Raw genomic sequence first — 24,355 nt, 5'->3', positions numbered from 1 at the left:
GACACAATAAGAGTATAGATCTATAGAATGAATGTGAATAGCATAGCTCAGATTATTGCTCTTGCAAATAATATTACAAATCTCCATTTAAATGAAACAGAATGTGAAATAACTTTGTAATGAGTCCAGAGAATCTTTTCATTCTTTTCATCTGTTAATCTACTGAGTGTACTAGATTACTTCTGTGGAGGAATACTGCATATTTGGCAGCCGTTGTGCAACTAATTCTGATGGTACATTTGTTCACACTAAATGATCATAGTCTATGAGATAGCTCTGGGAGAATTTCATAGATGTTGGAGAGTACATTATTCATTTTTCACCCCAAAATCAAAAGACAGAAACAAGAAATAATATTTTTTTTACACAAAATGAAGCCTATTTTTAGAAATTTTGCATTATGATCAACATTTGTTATGGAAGCCCATTTTCACCACAAAAAAATCAGCTTTTGATAAGTAATCAATTTTAAAAAGAAAAATGTATTTTATATTTAAATATAAAATATATCTACAAATATTATAAAGTCATAATTATTGTATTCAGAGTCATAATTTTGAGATATAAAGTCACAATTATAAGATACTAAGTCATATTAATGATAAAAGTACAAATGTTTTAGATTCAAAGTCATATTTATGAAATAAAATGTCATAATTATGAGATAAAAAGACCAAATTATGAAATAGAGATTTAAGAGGCTTTGTCTCAATTATCACTTAGTATCTCATTATAATGACTATGACTTACTACCTGATAATTTACTTTTTATCTCATAATTATGACTTAAAAAATCATAATTGACTTTTTATCTCATAATTATGACTTACTAACTCATAATCAACTTTTTTCTCATATTGTGACTTAATATCTTATAACTGACTTAATCTAATTATTTTGATTTACTATCTCATAATTTTGACTTACAAAATCATAATTTACTTTTTATCTCATTATTAAATTTTTATCTCATAATTATGTATTATCTCATAATGTTGCCTTAATCTAATAATTATGGCTTACTATCTCATAATTTACTTTTTATCTCATAATTATGGCTTACTATCTCATAATTAACTTTTTATCTCATAATTATGGCTTACTATCTCATAATTAACTTTTTATCTCATAATTATGGCTTACTATCTCATAATTAACTTTTTATCTCATAATTATGGCTTACTATCTCATAATTTACTTTTAATCTCATAAATATGGCTTACTATCTCATAATTTACTTTTTATCTCATAATTATGGCTTACTATCTCATAATTTACTTTTTATCTCATAATTATGACTTACTATCTCATAACTGACTTTTTATCTCATAATTATAACTTACTATCCCATAATTATGGCTTACTCTATCATAATTGACTTTTTATCACATAATTATGTCTTATCTCATAATTGTGACTTAATATCTTTTAAATTTGACTTAATCTCAGAATTTTGGCTTACTATCTCATAATTAACTTTTTATCTCATAATTATGGCTTACTATCTCATAATTAACTTTTTATCTCATAATTATGTCTTACTATCTCATAATTAACTTTTTATCTCATAATTATAAATTACTATCTCATAATTATGGCTTACTATCTCATAATTAACTTTTTATCTCATAATTATGGCTTTCTATCTCATAATTTACTTTTAATCTCATAGATATGACTTACTATCTCATAATTTACTTTTTATCTCATAATTATGGCTTACTATCTCATAATTAACTTTTTATCTCATAATTATGGCTTACTATCTCATAATTAACTTTTTATCTCATAATTATGGCTTACTATCTCATAATTAACTTTTTATCTCATAATTATGGCTTACTATCTCATAATTTACTTTTAATCTCATAAATATGGCTTACTATCTCATAATTTACTTTTTATCTCATAATTATGGCTTACTATCTCATAATTACTTTTTATCTCATAATTATGGCTTACTATCTCATAAATTACTTTTTATCTCATAATTATAACTTACTATCCCATAATTATGGCTTACTCTATCATAATTGACTTTTTATCTCATAATTGTGTCTTATCTCATAATTGTGACTTAATATCTTTTAAATTTGACTTAATCTCATAATTATGGCTTACTATCTCATAATTTACTTTTTATCTCATAATTATGGCTTACTATCTCATAATTTACTTTTTATCTCATAATTATAACTTACTATCTCATAATTATGGCTTACTATCTCATAATTTACTTTTAATCTCATAAATATTATTTACTACCTCAAAATTTACTTTTTATCATAATTATAACTTACTATCTCATTATTTTGACTTTTTCTTATAATTATGATTATATTATATATTCATATTATTTATGACAAGTAAGCACAACCCTCGTTCATTTTCATTACTGTAAAAATAATGCTATATTATTTTAATTGTAAAGTATTTTTAAATTGTTGTAGTATTTGTTGTAATGACTTTTCTTTCATAACAAATCTCATAACATAACATAATTATGATTTACTATCTCATTATTAACTTTTTATCTCATTATTAGGATTTATCTAAAATAAATTATGTGGCTGAATCGGGCTTCCATTTTACAGTATATCATGACAAGTAAGCACAACCCTAGTTAATATTCATTACTGTAAAAATAATTATATATTATTTTAATTGTAAAGTACTTTTGTTGTAAGTTGTTGTAACACCTTTTAATGTATAACAAATCTAAAAAGAAATACTGTATTACAATGGTAAGAATCTAATCTAAGAATATAGTCATAATGAAAAAATCTTAATGTTCCTAAAATAGGCTTTATTTTCATTTTATTTCTAAATCATTAAATTTTAGGGTGAAATTGACCTAATTAGACATGTAAACTGGACAGTGAGACTGGTAAATAACAATGTCTTGTGTGTCCTGATTGAATCAAGAAGCATCATGAATGGAAAAAGATTCCCTCTCTCTGTCTGGCACTGACTGCAGTTTCAGGAACACCCAAACATTGCAGCATTTTCCTTAAAATAGAACAGAAGATTCCTGACTCAATTACAGCCGGAGCACATACTACACAACACAGAGAGAGAGAGAGACAGAGAGATTGTTTTTTTATTGTATATGTGTACTGATGCTTTGGCAGTATTGCATGTAAACAATCATACCTATAATGTACTTTGAAAATAAAATTTAGAGAGAAATAGTTACAGAGAAAGACAGACAGAGAGTGACAGAGTGAGTTCAGCTGATCCTGTAAATAAGATAATTTGATTGACAGCTCATCCTTGTATTGATAACTTTTCTTGTAACTGGCTAATTCATTGACATAAGTAAAACCCAGTACTCTAATGTCATGAGATACACCTCAGGATTATGTAGTACTCTATACTCGGACTTCATCAAATATCTAATTAGCCAACCCGAAGTCTCTGTGATACTGTATCTAGGTGCTACACGGGTCCCTCCTTTAATGTAAGTCTGTGGGATTTTTTCACCGCTTTTATCATCTGCCATGCAAAAATCGAAGTTCGATCACTTAAAAAAGCAAAAGCACACCTCTCCTCAACAATCTGAACAATTTGAGGAATCTTTCATGTCCACAGCACAAATTGCAGGTTGAGTTATGTGGCTGAAGTGATGTAATATCACTGAGTAATAGTGATGCTTGATCAACATCCTGAGACCCGAGCGTGACTGTGTGCATTTTCCATTTCCTTTTTTGGTGTGTAAATAGTAGCACCTAATAAACATGCAAAAAAAACAATTTTTTTTTTTTTTATAACAAATGGTTTTCCTAAAAATGTATGTCCACATACTGTATGTGTACAATGGGACAAAGTTTAGAAATTTGAAATAATTCCCAAGCTATAGAAAGTCAGATTGTTTTTATTCTGTTTTGAAGAGTGTTGACATACAGACATTTAAATCAGAAATTAGCATAATTAATTCAGATTCAAAGTAATGTCCAGCATCATCCAATCACTGCCAACCATGTTAAAATAAAATGATACATTATTCATTTTGAAACTATGTACTGATTATCATCGTCCCGTGTGTGCAAACATGTCGAGTGATCCAAACATCATCTGCAAACTCAAACTGAACTTTGAAACAGATTTTAGGAGTGAACGCACTTAACTGCATAGAGCGTTATAGGGTGCTCCCTTGCTCCCTAATAAGGGAATGACTTAACCTTCAGTGTGCTGTCTGTCTGCACATGTCTCAGAACAGTTTGAAATGCACCTTATTTTCATCCTAACTCTATATAAAGCCTCTGAAAGACACATTTTTAAGCTATTGGATGAACCCATTGATCTCAATGTGAATGCACAGTAAATATAGGATCTCTAAGGAAAAAATTTGCTTAAGTACTTTGCAGGATGAGCGACGACTGTGCGGAGCGAGGCCGGGCCGGACACCTGCAATGGATTATCTCGCCCAGCTGTGGGTGATTGCAGCCTTAATGAGCGAGAGATAAAGCCATGATGCCATGAGCGGCAGTCCGGGAGAGAGAGAGAGAGGCCAATGAAGCTGTGTGTATATGTGGAGCTGAAAAGCATCCTGTTAGTGTTTTTGTGCTGCTGAAAAACAATGGTTTTGAATGTCGTTGTTACACTGAAAAGTGTTGACAATAAAGTGTTATGTTGGACGTTTGACCGGCTTCCACCTCCTTCAGTGAGTCGACTTCCTTACAAGTACACTTTAGCGGTCATTGTGTTTAGCAGCGTGGCGTTTTGCAATATATCGTTCAAGTTTTAAAAATGGCATATCGGATGAAACTAGAGACTCTAATCTTTTGACTCAAACAGGTTTCAGTGTAAAAACTTAATTAGGTTTCTTACCAAATTGATTTTTGGTAAAGACCAACTCAGCTGTGATCAGCACCATGTTGTTTTGTCACATGACTCTGTAAGTCGAAAGTTGATCCTTTAATTAGAGCACAAAGTCTCTGAACTGAGATCAGTCAGTTTAAATGAAATAAAATTATGTTAAGCGCAGCCAAAATACATCGACCACGCATATGTACGCGGGGTCGCACGAGGTTAAAGAACAGAACAGAGATCATGAGTTGTATCTGAGCTATATGTCTGGGTATATCACGGCTTTTAGCTCTGGCCTGCATGATCTGACGTCATGTTATTATACAGTCATGGACAAGCAGTCGATTATATGAATGGTTAGGTGTTGCAACATGCAAAAAGTATTATTGTAGGTGGATTTATCTTTTAAATAAAGGAAATTGTATAGTTAAAGGGATGAGGACACAATGTTAAAGGGATAGTTCACCCTTCACGTGATTCCAAACATGTATGACCATGCAGATGATTGAGATGTCATTCTCTCATATTGTGTTCAATGGAAGAAAGAAAGTCATATGGGTTTGGAACAACATGAAGGTGAGTAAAGTAAGCCACAAAAATGTAAATTCTATCCCCTAAGCACTACAATATTATTTGCAATGGTTGTTGTCCCCTCGGTTTAAGTTTCTTTTCAACACTCCTGTAAACATTGAATAGCTCTTTCACAGTTTCGCTTTACTAGTAGCATAAATCCACCTTTACAGCTACATGTTTTACAAGAACATAATGAATGTGTACTGAACTCACGGCTTATACATGCAAATGCACAGATCCATGCAGTAGATGTGTATGAGAAGTTTTTTATATTGTCCCAACACACTTTAGCTGCATTTTTTTTTTTCTCCCCAATTTGGAATGGCCAATTCCCAATGCTCTCTAAGTCCTCGTGGTGGTGTAGTGGCTCGCCTCAATCCGTGTGGCGGAGGACGAATCTCAGTTGCCTCCGCGTCTGAGGCCGTCAATCTGTGCATCTTACCACGTGGCTTCTTGAGCGCGTTACCGCAGAGACATAGTGCGTGTGGAGGTCCACTGCTGCATCCACGCACAACTCACCACACGCCCCACTGAGAGCGGGAACCACATTATAGTGACCACGAGGAGGTTACTCCATGTGACTCTACCCTCCCTAGCAACTGGGCCAATTTGGTTGCTTAGGAGACCTGGCTGGAGTCACTCAGCACGCCCTGGATTCAAACTCGCGACTCCAGGTGTGATAGTCACCGTCTTTCCTCGCTGAGATACCCAGCCCCCCTCAATAGCTGTGTTTTAAAACTTAGTGAGCTGACTCGCAGTCTGCTGCCGACATAGTTACATTCTTAGGCAGCATCATTACTGTAATGGAACCTTATAAGCGAAATGGTCTACATAGGGAGCAAGTCTGTACATCATACAAAATAGTGCTGCTCATTCCAATTGTGTGTTTGATGTTGGCATGTTGCTAAGCTAACAGTTTGATTCCCTCATTACATAGCGCACACAAATATTGATTAAAATAGTGCATTTTTAATCAGATACAGATATGTTATTTTGTTGCACTGAACAAAATGTGTGCACATACAGCATTTGAAAAAGCTCACATTTGATAGTTTTGCTCTGAATTGATCCGTAATTTGATAGTGGCCATTAATGACAGCTCATGAAACTCAAACACTGGCAATGTTTGTCCTACACTGACAGAAACATTTACATCAAAGGCTTTCATATGAGTTTGTGAGAGGACCGGCTTTGATCACAAACATAACAAAGCAATCAGGATGTGATCCAGTGACAGTTTGCATCACAATGATATGACATCACGGAGATACAGACATCGAAAAACGGAAGCCATGCAGACAGTAAATGGTTAATAACTTACTTCAAGCCCTTGCTGTTTAGTGCAGGATAAAATAATTAAAGGAAGGCAAAGAGAAAATCAGGTACAAAAGGCAAAGACTTTCAAATGCATCAAGGTTTAATCACTGACTGCTTGTGAATGACAGAATTCCTCACCTCGGCCTGTAGGGTCTCGAGCCGTGTCATGTGTTGGTTTGTGGAAATGCTCTTTTCTCTGAAATCGTCTCGTAATGAATGGACCTGAGTAGATAACTGCTTCTCCACCTCGGCAGCCTGAGTAAAAACACAAACACACACATTCATATCCAGAAGTTACATAATTACAACTATTTAACATCTTTTTTTAGCCAACATCCAAGTCTCTTCCAAATCAATAGCACTCAGTATGAGCAATAGTTATAGTGATGCTTGCTTTAGAAAACAAACACTAATCAGCCGTGACAAATAATTAAACTTGCATCCATAAGAACTTTACTGTTCACTCTGGTAGTTTCCTAAACGAAACAAGAAAAATAAATGCCATAATCTGACCTGAAATCTGGAATAATCTGGTTTGAAAAAGTGAAAAATCTGATCAGAAATATGGAAAATCTTATCTGAAAGAATCAGATTTGAAATATAAAATGATCTGATCTGAAATATGGAAACATTTGATCTAAAATATAAAATAGTATTATCTGAAATATTAAAAAAATCGAATATGAAATATGGACTAATCTTACATGAAATATTGAATAATTTGATTTAAAATATATGGAATAATCTGACCTGAAATACGGAATAATTTATTTGAAATATGGAAATATCTCATCTGAAAATATGGAATAATCTGATGTAAAATATGGAATAATCTGATGTAAAATATGGAATAATCTCATCTGAAAATATGGAATAATCTGATGTAAAATATGGAATAATCTCATCTGAAAATATGGAATAATCTGATGTAAAATATGGAATAATCTGATGTAAAAAAATGGACTTATCTGATGTAAAATATGGAATAATCTGATGTAAAATATGGAATAATCTCATCTGAAAATATGGAAATATCTAATCTGAAAATATGGAATAATCTGATGTAAAATATAGAACAATCTCATTTGAAATATGGAATAACACACTGCATCATGTTACTGCCACAGTACTTGCTTTTAAGGGTTTGAGCCTGTTTTTTCTAAGAAAAGCAGCAGTAGCGTTTACTAATGCATGAGAAATCCAAAACAACTGAGATCATTTTTTTTCTTTCTATTTTGAGAACAAAGTTTAGAATGTTTTAGGAAACGTCACCCATCTTGATCTTGGATTAAAGTTCACACTGCCACTGATAAGGACCTTTGCAGAGTGAGAAATGCTGTAGGTGCCAAATTTTCGGTTTTCCCATTGACTCATATCAGAGCTTTCAACTTCATGTTAGTCTGATATCAGCTGACGTTAAAGCCAAAAAACCACCCCTGTCATGAAAAATACTTCACTGCATCACTGATTAAATGAAGTGATTAAGGGGCACCAGGAAATGTGAGGGAGTTACAGTAAAGCAGTGAAATTGTTGCTCTCTCCCTCCTGTTTGGGGCGCTCTCATTCACTGTGCTCAGTCTTTGTAATTGTGTTTATACAGTCTCATAAACATACAGAAACAAACACAGGCAGAGTGTACATGGCAGATATAGTAAGAGCAGTATGGTAGTATGCCATTTCAAACTCAGCAACTGCTTTTATCCATCGGTCAATCTGTGGGAGAGGGATTCAGCGAAAAAGCAGCAGCTGGCAGCAGGAAGAATAGGCGGAACTTGCTGCTGGCAGCCGCCAATCATTAGCATCCAAACACCAAAAGTTCATTTTAAAGTAGCAAAAGTAAAAATTCACATGAAAGTAAATTTTCATCTCTGATTTTACTGTTTATTTCAAATGAGACGAAATTGGTATACGTAATTTTAATCTCCAATCTTTTAGCTAGAATCTTACATAGACTTTTAATTCTCAGATAGCCAGCAGAACTGACCAGCCAGGTTTAAATCCCAGTTGCGCTGACGGGGCATGTTGTAACACTGCGTTACAATGGGCCCCAATTCCAAAAAACTATACGCAGTTCCATGCAGTCAGATATGTAATTTACAGAATTCCCCTTAGTGTGTGTGTGTGTGTGCGGTGTGTGCGGGGTGTGTGCGTGTGTGTGTGTGCGTGTGTGTGTGTGTGCGTGTGTGTGTGTGTGCGGTGTGTGTGTGTGTGTGTGTGTGTGTGTGTGCGTGTGCGGTTTGTGTGTGTGTGTGTGTGCGTGTGTGTGTGTGTGCGGTGTGTGTGCGGTGTGTGTGTGTTGTGTGTGTGTGGTGTGTGTGTGTGTGTGTGTGTGTGTGTGTGCGCGTGCGGTGTGTGTACGTGTGTGTGTGCGGTGTGTGCGTGCGTGTGAGTGTGTGTGTGTGTGTGTGTGTGTGTGTGTGTGTGTGTGTGCAGTGTGTGCGTGAGCGTGTGCGGTGTGTTTTTTCGGTGTGGGGATTTTAAGATTTTATATGGTCTTGTTACAATGTGCCCCTCACCTGTTGAGTTCATTTGACAGCATTTGTGACATAATGTTGATAACCACAAAAAAAATTTAGGATCGTTATACACAAAAGTCTTTTTGTTTTTGTTGTGATTCAGATATCTCACGTTGAGTTTCGAATCAGAAGTTTCAGGGATGCAACTTATTTTCCACTGGCTACAGGTCCAACTGCAGTACAGGTCGGGGTGGGAGATCACGTTCCCATGGTAACACGTGGAACTGAACATGACACTTGGGTTTGCTATAGCGATATGTGGGAGTAGTGATTGGTGCAGCTGAGAGATCCCTTAGTCATACTGTCAGTGGAGGAGACCTGTGACATCTCTGCATTACAAACTGCAAACACACAGTCATTCTTTTGGACGATAAACCTGTCAAATACTGCAAATGACAAAATAAAGCAACTTGAGGCTTTGTGTTATGCTGATTTTATCGTGGTCAATGGGTGTTGGGGATTCAAAAACCTAATATGATTATAAATATGATTATAAAGCCAAATATACACAGCTAAAATGCTAGTGCGTTCAAAAAAACGCACCTTAGCAACCACATAGCAACACCCAGGCAACCATCCACAACACTCTAGCATTGAGCCAGCGATGAGTGGTGGTGGCGGCGTAGTGGGCTAAAGCACTGAATTGGTAATCAGAAGGTCGCTGGTTCACTTCTTTGAGAATATGTGGACCAGTAAACTCCTGTATAAACCGCTGAATTTCGGACGTATTCAGAAATCTACTGGCCCGGTAAATACCATTTCGGATGTATAATGAAAGATGATTCTTTCTGTGTTATGGACATTTGTTGTCATGGTATGTAATCCCCTTAAGTTGTCTGTCAGGAGACACATTTGCATGTCTCACCTTTTTGATAAATGGTCACCCCAATTGGTAATTTTACTCAAACTGGATTGGCTGCCCTTAAACTTAACTTAACCTATCCTTATATCATGACAACCATTGGGTCACTGTGTAATGGGAGCTAGCTGATAGATAGCTGTGCACTAGGGGCTGTAGCCTTTAGCCTCCTTGTAAGCGCACCCGCCTCCCATGCCGGAGACACCGGTTCGAGTCCAGTTCGGAGCGGGGTGAGCAAGGTCGGTTACAGTGGTGCCGTGACCCGGATGGGAGTGAGGTTTAGGGGGGTGAGTGTAATGGGAGCCAGCTGATAGATAGCTGTGCAGTGTGTAAACCTCACTCACCTGACCACAAGAGGTGCACTAGCGACTGACGCTAGGGGCTGTAGCCTTTAGCCTCCTTGTTAGCGCACCCGCCTCCCATGCCGGAGACGCCGGTTCGAGTCCCGTTTGGAGCGGGGTGAGCAAGGCCGGTTACAGGCCGGCATGAATTGGCTTTCATTTTAGTGGTTAAATTTAAAACTTAGTCCACCCAATCCTAAACAGCATTTAGCTTACACCTCTTATTACAGGCCTTCGATCAATGTTGACACAAAATAAATGCCTGTAAATTTCCATCAAACTTCATGGTTCCCGTTACATGTCCGCTGAATTGAGATATGTGGCTTTTTGTTGATGTTAGCGGTTTCATGATGCTTGGGACCATTTTCCCCCAATACAAACATTCCCTGACAAACTTGATGTTAAGTGGAAGTTTACTATTCCCATATTTTTCGAGATTTGACACTCTTCATGTAGTGTGAGCGGATGAAGAAAGCTTTTCCGTTATGTACGATAAAATCACCAGACTCCTTCGGGAACATGCAGACCTTTTTGTAGCGATATATATACACAACTGTGCTCTTCAGACACAGATAGCATCTCCGATTTCGGATGCTAGCGACAGCATTTTGTCATCAGTCTTATTTGAAGTTGTCTCATATGATGTCATTGAGTCTCGAGCAACTGCATCAATGTAAACATATGCCAAAATATGTAAACATCACCAACATTACAGACCACATATGTTCAGATACAAAATACTACCCTGACATGTTTTTAAACAAGAACCCTACATTTCCAGCACTGCCGAGTAGATGACATTTCCAGCAAATTACGTCACAGAGTTTAATGGTATTTGTTGCTGATGTGTGAATGTTACTAGCAAAATGGTAAAAAGATGGAGTCTGCAAATTGTGATAAACTCCGAGCACTAATAAGTCAAGAATGGATCGCCATCAGTCAGGATTTGGCCCAGAATCTGATATCCAGCATGCCAGAGTGAATTGCAGAGGTTATGAAGAACAAGGGCCAACACTATAAATATTGACTCTTTGCATATATTGAATGTTTTTGACAATAAAAGCCTTTAAAACTTATGAAAAGCGTATCATTGTTTTCCAGTATACTATAGAAACACGTGAAAAAAACAATCTACAAATACTGAAGGAGCAAACTTTGCAAAACACAAAATTTATGTCACTGCCAATATTTTTGGCCATAAAATGTACTGCATTTATATTACCTATTTTACAACGACTTTGATCATGGCTCATCCAATCATTGCCTTTAAATGGAAAATGAATTATCAAATGTCTCGCAATTCTAATTTGCACAGAGTAAAATTGTCCATGAACGACTAGTTCCCCATATAGATCCATGTGTGTGATCCATGCAGTCTATTTCAGGCGTGCTGTAAAACGTAAGTCAATCTGACCTTTTCTGGGATTATATTGAGACATGTTCACTTGTATGATGTCTGGCTCATTGACTGCAACAAACTACGTCACAAGCAAACATAAGCAGTTACGCAAACCAACACCAACCATTCTCTTGACCAGCACAGAATTCAGTGCGTGCTCACAAGCCTGCATGATGCCTCAAAATCAGGCAGCTTGTTGAGGAGAGTTTACAGTTACTTGTTTAAGTGATCAAAGTTACGCAGTTCACCTGACAGATAGTAAAACCTCATCGACTTACACTGAAGTAGGGACCCAAGCCATATCTAGAGACAGGGTTGGAAACAGGGCTGTACTGGTAATGTTGCATACCGGGCATTTTCCCGGTGCGCCGACGCACTTTGGGGCTGATCAGGGGCGGACTGGCCATTGGGAGAACCGATCGGGCTGGTGGGTCGGGTGCGAAACATGCCGAATGGGCATCGAATGAGCCGCCGCGTTTGGAACGGACCACAAAACGGTGCCTTGATATGCGGAAAAGGACAGTTAACACCTCCCCCCTCTCCCCCAACGCTCAACAACTTTTGGATCAACCATCAACACCCGCCCCCGACAAGTTTTGGCCAAGTTGCCATGTAAAATCCCGAGTAGATTTCTCTTCCCAGTCCGGCCCTGGTTGGAAAGGTTACTTTTAAAAAGTATTCCACTACAGATTACAGAATACATGCTGTAAAATGTAATTTGTAACGTATTCTGTAAGATTACTCAAGGCCTGTAATGCAATCTAAATACCTTTGATGATTACCTAAGCACTAGCACATTTTTTCACTTGTTTTAACTATAAAGAAGTAAATAAAGAAAATTCACTTTAAGAATAAGATTTTTGCCATACATCTTTGCTCTAATATCAAAAGTCTTACTAGAAAAAAATAAAGTCATGCTCTAACGTGAATTTTCGTCATAGTATTCATTATAAAATATAATCACGCCTGCTAACAGATGCATGTAAAGGCAAGAAATAGCATTTTAGCTTAGCATAAAGCTAAATGTTTACATGACAATTTACTATTTTTGCTGCTCCAAACTTCAAAACCCCACAGAGTGTCCACAACGACATCTTTTTCTGTTCATATGTGGATTTGGTTCATAAAACAAGGCAGAAAATATATTATTTGTACCTTTCTATAAGATGTCAAAGGCTATAATAGCCTAACATCATAAAAACATTGACAGTTGAAACATTGTCAAATGTCAATTGTCAAAGTGTTTCTGTTTTTGTTAAGCTGTATAAACATTATTTAGCTCCTCTATTAAGCTCCCAAGGGAAAATTCCTCAATTACGTCATATCCAGAATATCATGGAGACCTGGAGATTATCTCTTTTTAACTTAAGTTGGTAAGTAACACCATAGCAAACCCTTGCAACAACCCACAACACCCTAGCATCGTGGTGGTGAACTTTGCACTAGCAAGCACCACTCACATTTTACTCAGAAAAGAGTATCAAGTTTTCTCTTTGCATTTGATTTTATTGGGTTGTTGACTTGGCTCAACACATATCATATATCTCAGAAGGATTAACCATTCGTATTCCTTTTTACCGCTGTAGTCAGTACTCCTGCTGGCTAGTCACAAAACCAGAGAATCAGGGTTAGCCAACAACCTGTTGCAATGCTGCTTTAACATTCATTTCCCTTCCAATGTACCCTTTCCACCAGAGAATATATAATCGATGGGATCAAATCTTTGTAAAAGGCTCAAAACACCCCATTTAAATAATGAAACAGGGATCTGTTTTGTCCTGTATACCCCACCCCCTCCCCCAATATCTCTCTCTCTCTCTCTCTCTCTCTCTCTCTCTCTCTCTCTAAACCTTTGTAATGTAATTAGTGATATGCTCTTCTCTGATCAGATTAGGTCATGGGATTTTTTGACTACCACCTGCTTCCAGGACTGGCACAGAGACATGTGTTTGTGTGTATTTGTGTGTGCACAACACAATACAGTATGTTCAGTACATCAAGTAAACATTTATGCTGCTGTCTGTGTATAGTAGGCTTCAATACTTGGATAGTTGGCATTAAATATTTTTTGGGAAGTTGACATGTCCTGTAGTGCAACATTCTGTAGTCTGTATTCTGTATCTAAAACTATTTTAAGCAGCATTTTGCTCATTCTTTTATAATGATTAATTTTGCAGCTATTATGGCCTCATATTAGTTGAGAAACTACATACAATATTTAAAAAATATATACTTTTTTTGTCACACCGCAGGAACATTTAACCTTCAGAGACCCACTGCAGCACAATTTCAATGTTTGTTTAAAGCAAATAAATAATACTTTTTTTTATTATTATTTCAAATGTAAAAAATAAATACAAAAAAATACAGAAAATAGTAGCTAAAAACAACATAAAATTACAAATTTAATGTCAAACCTTGCTAAAGTCAAAAGCTTCCTAAAAAACTATTTAATGAGGAAAAAATTTAATTATTAAATAAAAATGCTGAATATTGGTCACCAGATACAGGAACAAAAATATCCACCTTCCCTTATATATTTATATAAATGTAAAAATAAAGGTAATATTTTTTAGGTAAACGTTATAACTCAGGTTGCTCATTCATAGCTTAGTAGACGCATTATATCATCTAAGTAGGGCTGTAAATCAATAAAAGTTTTTAATTTAATTTATTACAATTAATCGCATATATAAAACAATTACAAATATAATGTATGTTATGAATAAAATAATTCCAAAAATTGAAATGCATTACATTATTGTGGCAGATGAGTAAACTAAAGCACATAACTGGTAATCAGAAGGTCACTGGTTTGATCCCCACAGCCACCACCATTGTGTCCTTGAGTAAGACACTTAACTCCAGGTTGCTCCGGGGGGATTGTCCCTGTAATAAGTGCACTGTAAGTCGCTTTGGATAAAAGCGTCTGCCAAATGCATAAATGTAAATGTAAATGTTTATTTCCATATCACTGAAAATAATTACACCCTACAGTTCACAGCAATCCATTTTGCGATTGAATTAGTTCATTAGTCAGCCCTAAATTTAAGTATCAACTTTGTCTTCGGTTGAGATGTTTAAGTTCATATCAAAATCTCAAAACGTTTGATTGCAGACTTTGGTGTTTTGGAAAATCTGAGCACATTCTGAGACTGTTGAAATCTCTTCTGAACCTCCAGATGAGATTCATGTAAGATTATAATGGTCTTTTTCTCAGGAGAAACAACTGAAATGCTAAGCAAAAGTCTCCATTTACTCTCCATTTATTTCCAGTGCTGTCTAGGAGAAACAATTAAAAAAACATTAAATAGATTGTATTTGTCATTTTGAGTTGGCCCTCTGTTGTTGACCTCTGTCTAAGCGTACAATTCTTGCTGTCCTGTTTTGTTTTGTGTCTGTCAGGCAAACTGTGTAAAGGTAAGAGGATCTGGATTAAATCCTAATCCCACTTGAGTTCGGCCTTATGTCACTTTGCCCTGCCTTATGTCACTTCCTGTTGGGTGTCCTGCAGAGCTAAGGTCATATGAGTCCGCAGCACTAGATCCATTAGTAGATTTGTCATGCTCCTCTAGTTATCTCATATTCAAGAGCTCTGTCTGGATTTAGAGAGTAGCCACCCAGGCCTTTTAAATTAATTAAATATATATATATATATATATTCTTATTAAAAGCCATTAAAGACACTTTTTATGGCTACACTTTTGGTGTAATTTTTCAGATGTTAAAGAGCACCTATTATGGATTTTAAACGTGCCTGATTTTGTTTTAAAGGTCTCATACTATAGATTTACATGCATCCAAGGTAAAAAATTTGCAGCATCTAATTTAAATTGCAGCATCACTTTTTTTCCCAGTGTCAAAAACGACTCATTCAATGATCCGTTCTAAAGCATTCATTCTAAACTCCTCCTTTCAGAAAGCATACTCTGCTCTGATTGGTCAGATGTCCCAGTCTGTTGTGATTGGTCTACAGCTTAGTGTAGTGTTTGAGGGCGGGTCAAACCTGTTCACAAGCAGACAATGAAGACCAGAGGTGGGTTTTGTGTTACCAAATGACATAGGTTAGTACAGGAAGTTAATCTGGAATTACTAACGACTCGTTTCAGGTGTTCAGAATCGGTTCTTTCTTTTGGGAGTCAATAACTCCATTTGTGGTGCACTTTGATTTTTGAAACTTTGCAGACTATTTTTACGTACACAAACAGCTATATAACACACTGCATGAAAGGTAATATTTGAAAAACCTTAGTAGGTGCTCTTTAAAATACTGTTCATTTGAGTGGCCGACATTTCAATACTGTACACTTGCGGGTGAGAACATGTTTAGTTTTTGCCCCCAGCTGAAAGCCAGCGCTCTGCCAGTCCTGATTAGTTCATCCATCAATGTATTCTTCCTTTTATGTGTGGATATTAATAGCACCAAATGCCATCATGACGAGATGTGTGTGTGCATAAACACTTGTTTGTGTGTGTCAGAAACAATGAAATAGACTAGGACAGACGGTGTTAAATAATTATGCAGCGTGAGTATTAGTATTATAGACAGCTAATTTAAACTTGAAAAATAAATGAACATTACAGATCAATGTGTCAAAACTGAGAGTTAGATACAGGAAGAGACGCTTGTGTGACCTCGCTACAGCTCTACAGCTGTCCTGCGGCATTATCAATACGACTCAAATAGAATTCAAATGTGGTTGTGAACAAGAGATGCACAAACATCCTGCTAATACTGATGCACTAAGCCATCCGGCTTGTTTTCAGCTTTTGCAGAGCAGTTTGCAATCATTAGGACATATTGGAAATGTATGACAAGTGATCACTAATAATCAACTATTGATGATGATGATATAATGTTGATGAAATATGACAATGTTTACTTTTAATAGTTTATATTATAATACGCTGTAGATCATTGTTGGATGTTTTATTTTCCTTATATGTTTGAGTCATAGACTGTAAGAAAAGATGGACGACGCCCCCTTCGCTCTTTTCCATTGGTGAGAACTGAAGCCGCCAGTGTCCCGATATGGCGCTGACATCTTGGAACTTGAGTCTGCGCAGTTGCGATTTCGGGACCAGACCTGCGCAGTAGTGAGCAGGAAGTAAAGCCGCGAAATCAAGGCCCCGCCCTCACTCTCGCTGAATCAATCGCAAGCACAAGCCCCTGCACTTTTGACTTATGACGGTGTGAAATAATTAATTATAGAAATGTAGATATTAAATTTAAAGCTCCAATCTCCTCAGTCCTCCGAAGATCCCGAAAAAAAGTCAGTTGGAGCTTCAGTGACTACTTCGCTCAGAGAACCTGTCAATCACAGCTGTCAATCATGATGTCACAGCACCGTTTTTATAGCATCAAATAACTAAAAACAAACTTATTTTGAAAACAAACACTTGAAATGACATCAACGTGATAGAAACGACAGTAAATGACAGAAAAAAGATATGTGAAGTGTAATTGAATTGTTTAGTTGGTCTCATGTCCCGCTGAATAACATGGGGAGGCGGGGTTTATGACCTATACTAGGACCAGTCACCGGGGGGCGATCGAGACGTTTTGGCTTCACTTTTGAGCGCTTGTGCGGCTCACTTGGTTTGAGTGAGCAGCTGGAAGGCAGTGAAGCGCATATATTTCAAAATAAGAGTCCCGGTGTATTTCAGGTTTTAAACTTAAAAGTTCCACACCATGAATCACATCTTTTATTGCCATTTTAGTTGCATTTATTATAGGCCTACAATTTTAAAAACTATTGGCAGATTATTAATTGCCTTTCTTTCAACATATTATTGTATCAGCAAAATCTTATATGTGGAAAACTTGAGTTGTGTGAGTTGAGTTTGTTCTACATGATTTTATTTTGAGATGAGTTTGTTTTGGTATGGGGATACCGTATTCATTTTGTTCAGGTCTTGAAAAAGGTCTTAAAAAGTATTACATTTGATTTTAAAAACTCTGCATCAACCCAGTCATTTTTAAATAATAGTCACACAATATGACATTTCTGTCATCATTTATTCACCCTCATGTCGTTCCAAACCCACATGACGTTCTTCTGTCGAACAGAGGCATAGCTCGTGAATCTCATTCACAATTTTGAATATTCAAAGTTTGGTGCATGGCATTTAGGTTACGAAACATGCAAGCCCATTTATGTTTGCTTTCATTAACATCAAACATGGTATGAAGTAGAGGTAAACCGATATATCGGTTTTACCGATTAATCGGTGCCAATAGTTGCTTTTTGGAAATGGAAGCGCAGCGTAGTTCTGGCGGGAAGACTAGCAGCTGTACATCATCACATCATTAGCTGGGTAATTCCTAATGTCTGCTCACAATCTATCACGAGGCAACCTCCACCACCCCACCACCACCAGTTGAGCCCCATCCCACATGGGGGTAGGCTCCTCGCCCCTGCCTCCTATCTCCGGCAGGACATGACAGTTCCGGGTACAACTCCCTCGGACCGCCGGACGGGGCCTATGCCAAAGAGAGACATTACTTCCTGTTTTACATCTATCAAATAAATGGCATCTTAAACTTCACTCAAGCCTGCGTGTCTTCCCGATAGAACTATCGTTATCTGCAAAACAGCCGATAGTTGCCTATAATATTTTTTTTATTACTCTGTCTTAAATTACATTTTAAAACTATTGACCGATAAATTGGTTATCGGCATTTTTCACCACCTTAGTTATCGACAAAATCAACTATCGTCGACCTCTAGTATGAAGTGTCTTGATGTGCCAAGTTGTAATATGTGCAAGCCTGAATTAAATTTGAGATCTGTGGCAGAAGGAAAGATTATCAGTAAATAACAACTTCAATTTGAGCCTTTTCCTTACACAAAGCTATCGGATGGCTTTATAAGATGTGGAACATAGAATATTGGAATCCCCATTTACTTTAATTTTGATTGAGGTGAGTCACTACGCCACCACGAGGACTTACAGAGCATTGGGAATTGGGCGTTCCAAATTGAGGAAAAGTTAAATAAATACATAAATAAATAAACTACAGAGCCGTAGTCATAATCATAATATTTGGTGGAAATCATGTAAGTTAAGTAACCATGTTATTTTGGCAGAAACCATGGTTTTAATCCAGTATAATGTATCCATACAGTACCCATTGTTTTACTATAGATTAACCATGATAATTCTTGTGGTTACTATGATTTTACTACAAATATTGTAGTAAAAGCACAATAACCATAAACTTATGTTTTTTATTACCATAGTTGTTGTTTTCCTGTATTATTACTATGTTATTACTACAAATATAATGGTTAAAATATGGTTACTGTAGTAAAACTATGGTAAATCTATTGCGAAGGCAAGCAAATATATTACAGAAAAAAACTAAAATCCCTGAACTGTCCTCTTAGGGGCTCTGTTACTGTATTTTACTATACCATTACTATATAAAACCATGGTAAATATATTGTGAAGGAATCTAAAACTTATTGCGAGGGCACTCAAAACTATTTCAGAAAAAAACAACAATAATTCCGGCTCTGTCCTCTAAGGAGCTCTGTATAAAACAACCAGACAAGTTGGACAAATGTTTCCAACAATCACATGATAAAAAATATCCATGTTTATCTTAAGAGTCCTACGCAAGTCATCCAAAGGCACTAACAGTTTGTGTTTCTAAAAGGTTAGCTTTTAATATCTCTCTTCAGGTACAACCGCATTGCTGTGTATCACCTGTGCAGTTTCAAAGTCACTCTTCTGGACCGTGAAACAGGTAAGTTGCATAATGTTTCTCTGCACAGCTGTTTAAATATTGAATGGTCAAAACGGAGCGTTCTAGTGTAATTTTGATGAGTTTGCGGTAGATGAGGGAACACCATCTGTGTTATCCCCATGGCATTTATTCATTGCATTAAGAATGTGTTTTTCACCTGCCTTTGAATACCTTTGCATGAAAGATCATCTGGGCTGTTCTTGCACATAGATGTTTTAGAAAATTAGTTCATACAGTGATGTGATGTGATGTGATGTGGTTTATGTTGGCATAAAATTGAGTATAGAAAGTAAAGGGACATGTCCATACAAAGTTATGAGACTCCTGGATAATCCCTACCAATATTTCTAGCACAATTCTGACTTAATGTAATTGAAATACCGAATCTGGTATCATATGTTTCTGTGTCATGTATTATACATACAACTAAATAATTTCCTTTTTGGACCCACTTAATATTAGGTGTCTTGTACTTAAGCATTTTATAAAATTTACTTACTATGTACTAAATACATTATACTTACATTTCAAGTATCTGCATTTAATTACATCTGTAGTTACATTGTTAACCTTACCCCTAATCTAAACCTAACCCTTCCCCTAAACCTACCTGTCCCTCAACCTCAGTTGCAGCGAATGTGTGACATCTTGTAAGACTTTTGCAGATGAACATGTATTTACACAATAAGTACATTGTATGTATTTTAATAAAGTAGTTAAAGACAATTAACAGTTACAGCCTAGCATGTGACTGTGTGAGAAGCACACGTATATATATTCTGAACAAGAACAACTGATTATCTGTAACAGGCAATTTTAGTGTAGGTGAAACCAGAGACAGAGCACTTGCATTAAAATGTATGGGAGAAACTGAATACTCAATATGGCGGGTGTAGAAAATAGAGGTCGTCCGTTAGTGGATTTTGCCAATACGATAGGTGGTGGAAAAGACAGATAACGATTAATCGGATGATAGTTTTTAAGTGCACAGTCCAAAATAAATACAATTACAAATGTGTAATCAAAATCCCAATAACAATCCGAAAAAATGAAGATTTTTTGCATAACGTGGGACTTTTTAAAAATAAACAAGCCTGAAACACACCAGGGACTCTTATTTTGAAATGACGGACACTTTGCTCTGTTACATAGTTTTTCAATGCTCTAGAATAATGGGAGAGTAAAATAAAGAAAAATATCAAGCAACTATCGGCACAGATTTATTGATAAAACCGATACATCGTCTACCTCTAGTAGAAAAGGAAGTCCCACCTTACATGTAAAAGAGCCAATCACCTTTTGGATACAGACAAGTTAGTCAACTCTAGAACATGCATGTGCTTTAGCTGGACCAGCCTGAAAATTTTAGTTTTTTTGCTGTGATCTGGCCTAAACAAACCTGAAACACACCAGGGACTCTTATTTTGAAGTGATGAAGACTTTGCTCTATTACAATGTTCTACAGTGCTCTAGAAAAATGGGGGAATAAAATAAAGAAATATATCGGTAAAGATTTTGGCTGATAACCGATAGTTACAAAAAACAACTATCTTTGCAAATGAATCTGTAAAACTAATACATTGGTTTACCTCTAGTAGAAAAGGAAGTCTCGCCTTACTGAAACACACCAGGGACTCGGAAATGCCGGAGACATACTCCATTACAACGTTTTACAATGATCTAGTCTAGAATAACAAGGGAATAAAATAAAGAAAATTATCAGCAACTATCGGCACAGATTTTAGACATCACCAAAAGTTCCAAAAACCAACTATCTGTACCAATAACTCGGTAAAAGCGATATATCGGACTACCTCTAGTAGAAAAGGAAGTCCCGCCTTACATGTAAAAGAGCCAATCACCATTTAGATACTGACAGTATCTAACTCAACTCTAGAATGTGAATGCACATCGGCTGGACCAGCCTGAAAAAGTTGCAGTGATCTGACCTAAAGAAGCACAATTTATGAAACCATTGTTGACACATTTTATTGCTGATCTTGATCAACCATTTTCGAGATTTCGGTCTTTCCCCATTAAAGTAGATAGGAGCTATACTTTCATGCTGCTTGCATCCTTAATAAAGGCAGTTTGGTGAAGCTGGTTCATCTGGATTGATGGATGGATGGATGGATGGATGGATGGATGAATGGATGGATGGATGGATGGATGAATGGATGGATGGATGGATTGATGGATGGATTGATTGATTGATTGATTGATTTATTGATTGATTGATTGATTGATTTAAAAATGTCCCTACCAGTGTTAAAACCAAACCTTCACCCTTGGCTAACACCATACTCTCCCAGAGGAGATACAAGAACAGACTACATTCTCCAGCAACATTGTTTTCAAGTCACAAACACAAATTCCACCAGCAACAAATAAAGATCAAGGTTGTAGGACTGCGCAGGCTGTAGATTCCACTATTTCATGTTCCCAAAACATCCCCACACCCTAAAGTGCAAGGTTTTGCCCTGCAACGGCAAGTCCCAAAGTTGAGTACTGACCCAACACTTCCACTAACTGTTGTTTTACACCTCTCTGACCTGTTACAAACCACTTCTGTGGCACCAGCCTTCCTCCAGATCTCCAGTCAGAGGTCACTCACCCTGCTGAGCTGCTCCAGTAGTCTGTGGTTCTGTTCTGACAGTTCACTGATTGCACGACTCTTGTCGCGATCGGCCTCACGCAGCTGCACCTGCTGCCTATCCAGCTCCCCCTGCAGGTGTTGCACATCTGTCTCCAGTTCTGCCACCCGACCTTCCCACTCACTCTCGCGACTCTCCAAACGACGTCGCAGCTCATGCTTTTCCTGTTCCAAGAGCTGAAAGAGAGAGAAAGAATCTGTAGTTGACACTCTGTCGTCATTATTTAGATAATTGTTTTCCTCACCAGTCCATTATTGTAGTCATTTCTGTTCATAGTCCTAAAACTCAAGACATCTAGCATTTTCAAGCCATTGGGAATACACATTTTGCTCTTCAACATAAATAACACACAGTCATACCTAAAATGTACATTTTAAAGCTACTGTGTAAGACATAGCTGCACTATGTATGATTTGTTTGTTTGCACTATGTAAGATCCTTCAAATAATTTGGGGGCTTGTGTAGCTCAGTGAGTAAAGATGCTGACTATCACACCTGGAGTCACAAGTTTGAATCCAGGGTGTGCTGAGTGACTCCAGCCAGGTCTCCTAAGCAACCAAATTGGCCCAGTTGCTAGGGAGGTTAGAGTCACATGGGGTAATCTCCTCGTGGCCGCTATAATGTGGTTCTCGCTCTCGGTGGGAAACGTGGTGAGTTGTGCATGGATGAATAGCGTGAAGCCTCTCCAAGGTAACACGCTCAACAAGCCACGTGATAAGAGGCGCGGATTGACGGTCTCAGACACGGAGGCAACTGAGATTCGTCCTCCACCACTCGGATTGAGGCGAGTCACTACGCCACCACGAGGACTTAGAGCAAATTGGGAATTGGGCATTACAAATTGTTGAGGAAAAAAATATAATAATAATTAAAATAATTGTATTTTACTCATAAATCAAACCAGACCAATGGAAGATTGGAAGATGCACAAAACACCTGTTTGAATAAAAAGCCTGTCATGTTTTTCTATTCCATTTAGTGACACTAGTGGCACAAAAATGACAAAAGGCACCTTAAAAATCTCTTTAAAAATTGCATAATTCAGATGTTTAGATTTTTACTGTATGGTGCTTACAAAAATGTTATTTCATTAGAATCCACAGCCTCTTTTGAATTCTCATCAATGGAGAAAGATGCTTTTCGCCTGCATTATGGTGTATCCAAATAATGGGCTAATTGCCCAAATTAACCAGCCAAACCCTTACCCCCTGAAAGATCCTCATGATTGGAAGACAAGTAGATTTCATGGTCTCACTATGTGGGGTTAGACAGGTTGGGGCCATGTCGGGCTCTCTTTAAGAGAGACAGCTATAATTGCCAAAAATGAAGTCCGACACTGATTAAAATCTGTGAAATCCAGTGTGAAGGCTATCAAACCAATTAATGTTCAGAAGTCATTTCAATGCTAATTATTTGCTTTTGCAAGAGGGCTTTTGTGTGAATGGTAAATGTGCTGCACTTATATAGCACCTTTTTAACCTTAACGGTATTCAAAGCGCTTTACACTGCATCTCATTCACCCATTCACACACACATTCACACACCATTGGCGGCAGAGCTGCCATGCAAGGCGCTAGCCTGCCATTGGGAGCAACTTGGGGTTCAGTGTCTTGCCCAAGTACACTTCGGCATGTGAGTCATGTGGGCCGGGAATCAAACCGCCAACCCTGCGATTAGTGGCCGACCCGCTCCACCAACTGAGCCGCAGCCGCCAACGTGAATGAATGCTTTTACAAATGAAATCCCCAAACACGAATAGAAAGGATAGATCTATAACACAGATTAAGACAAGGGGTTTAAGTCTGAGACATGAGCTGGACAGAAGAGCTGCCAGAAATATGTTGGGTGTTTGGCCCTCAGTCAGGTGAACAGAGCCAAAGCACATTATCTTTTCTCGCAACAACACAGAATAGACCATCAGAGTTCATATAGATCTGGATTCAGTCAGTGTCTCCACACAGTCTCCATTTAGTGACATCAAACGCCTCTCATGTGCATTGAGGGTGCACAATGTATGGTCAACATAGGTTGGAATTAGAAATATCTCAGAAAAGCTGGGTCAGAATGTGCTGGGTCTTGACAACCAGCTGCATGCATGGAGGCAGAAGGCCTTGAAACGTTGCATGGCATCATA

The 24,355-nt window shown here is 37.1% G+C and overlaps 1 protein-coding gene across 1 annotated transcript in view; it reads right to left on the bottom strand.

Annotated features, from left to right (window-relative positions):
- bicdl1 (BICD family like cargo adaptor 1) overlaps positions 1–24,355 on the bottom strand; it is a 41,616-nt gene that overhangs the window by 15,376 nt on the left and 1,885 nt on the right. Inside the window, exons 2-3 of the mRNA XM_052094882.1 lie at positions 22,182–22,397; positions 6,838–6,954 (exon numbers count right to left, since the gene is read on the bottom strand). Of these exons, the coding sequence (XP_051950842.1) occupies positions 6,838–6,954; positions 22,182–22,397 (333 nt within the window). The remainder of the gene's footprint in view (positions 1–6,837; positions 6,955–22,181; positions 22,398–24,355) is intronic.

This window comes from Xyrauchen texanus, chromosome 27 (assembly GCF_025860055.1).
Source record: "Xyrauchen texanus isolate HMW12.3.18 chromosome 27, RBS_HiC_50CHRs, whole genome shotgun sequence".
NCBI classification, from domain to species: domain Eukaryota; kingdom Metazoa; phylum Chordata; class Actinopteri; order Cypriniformes; family Catostomidae; genus Xyrauchen; species Xyrauchen texanus.
Note: the sequence above shows the minus strand (reverse complement) of the source record. Positions and strands in the feature narration are given on the sequence as shown.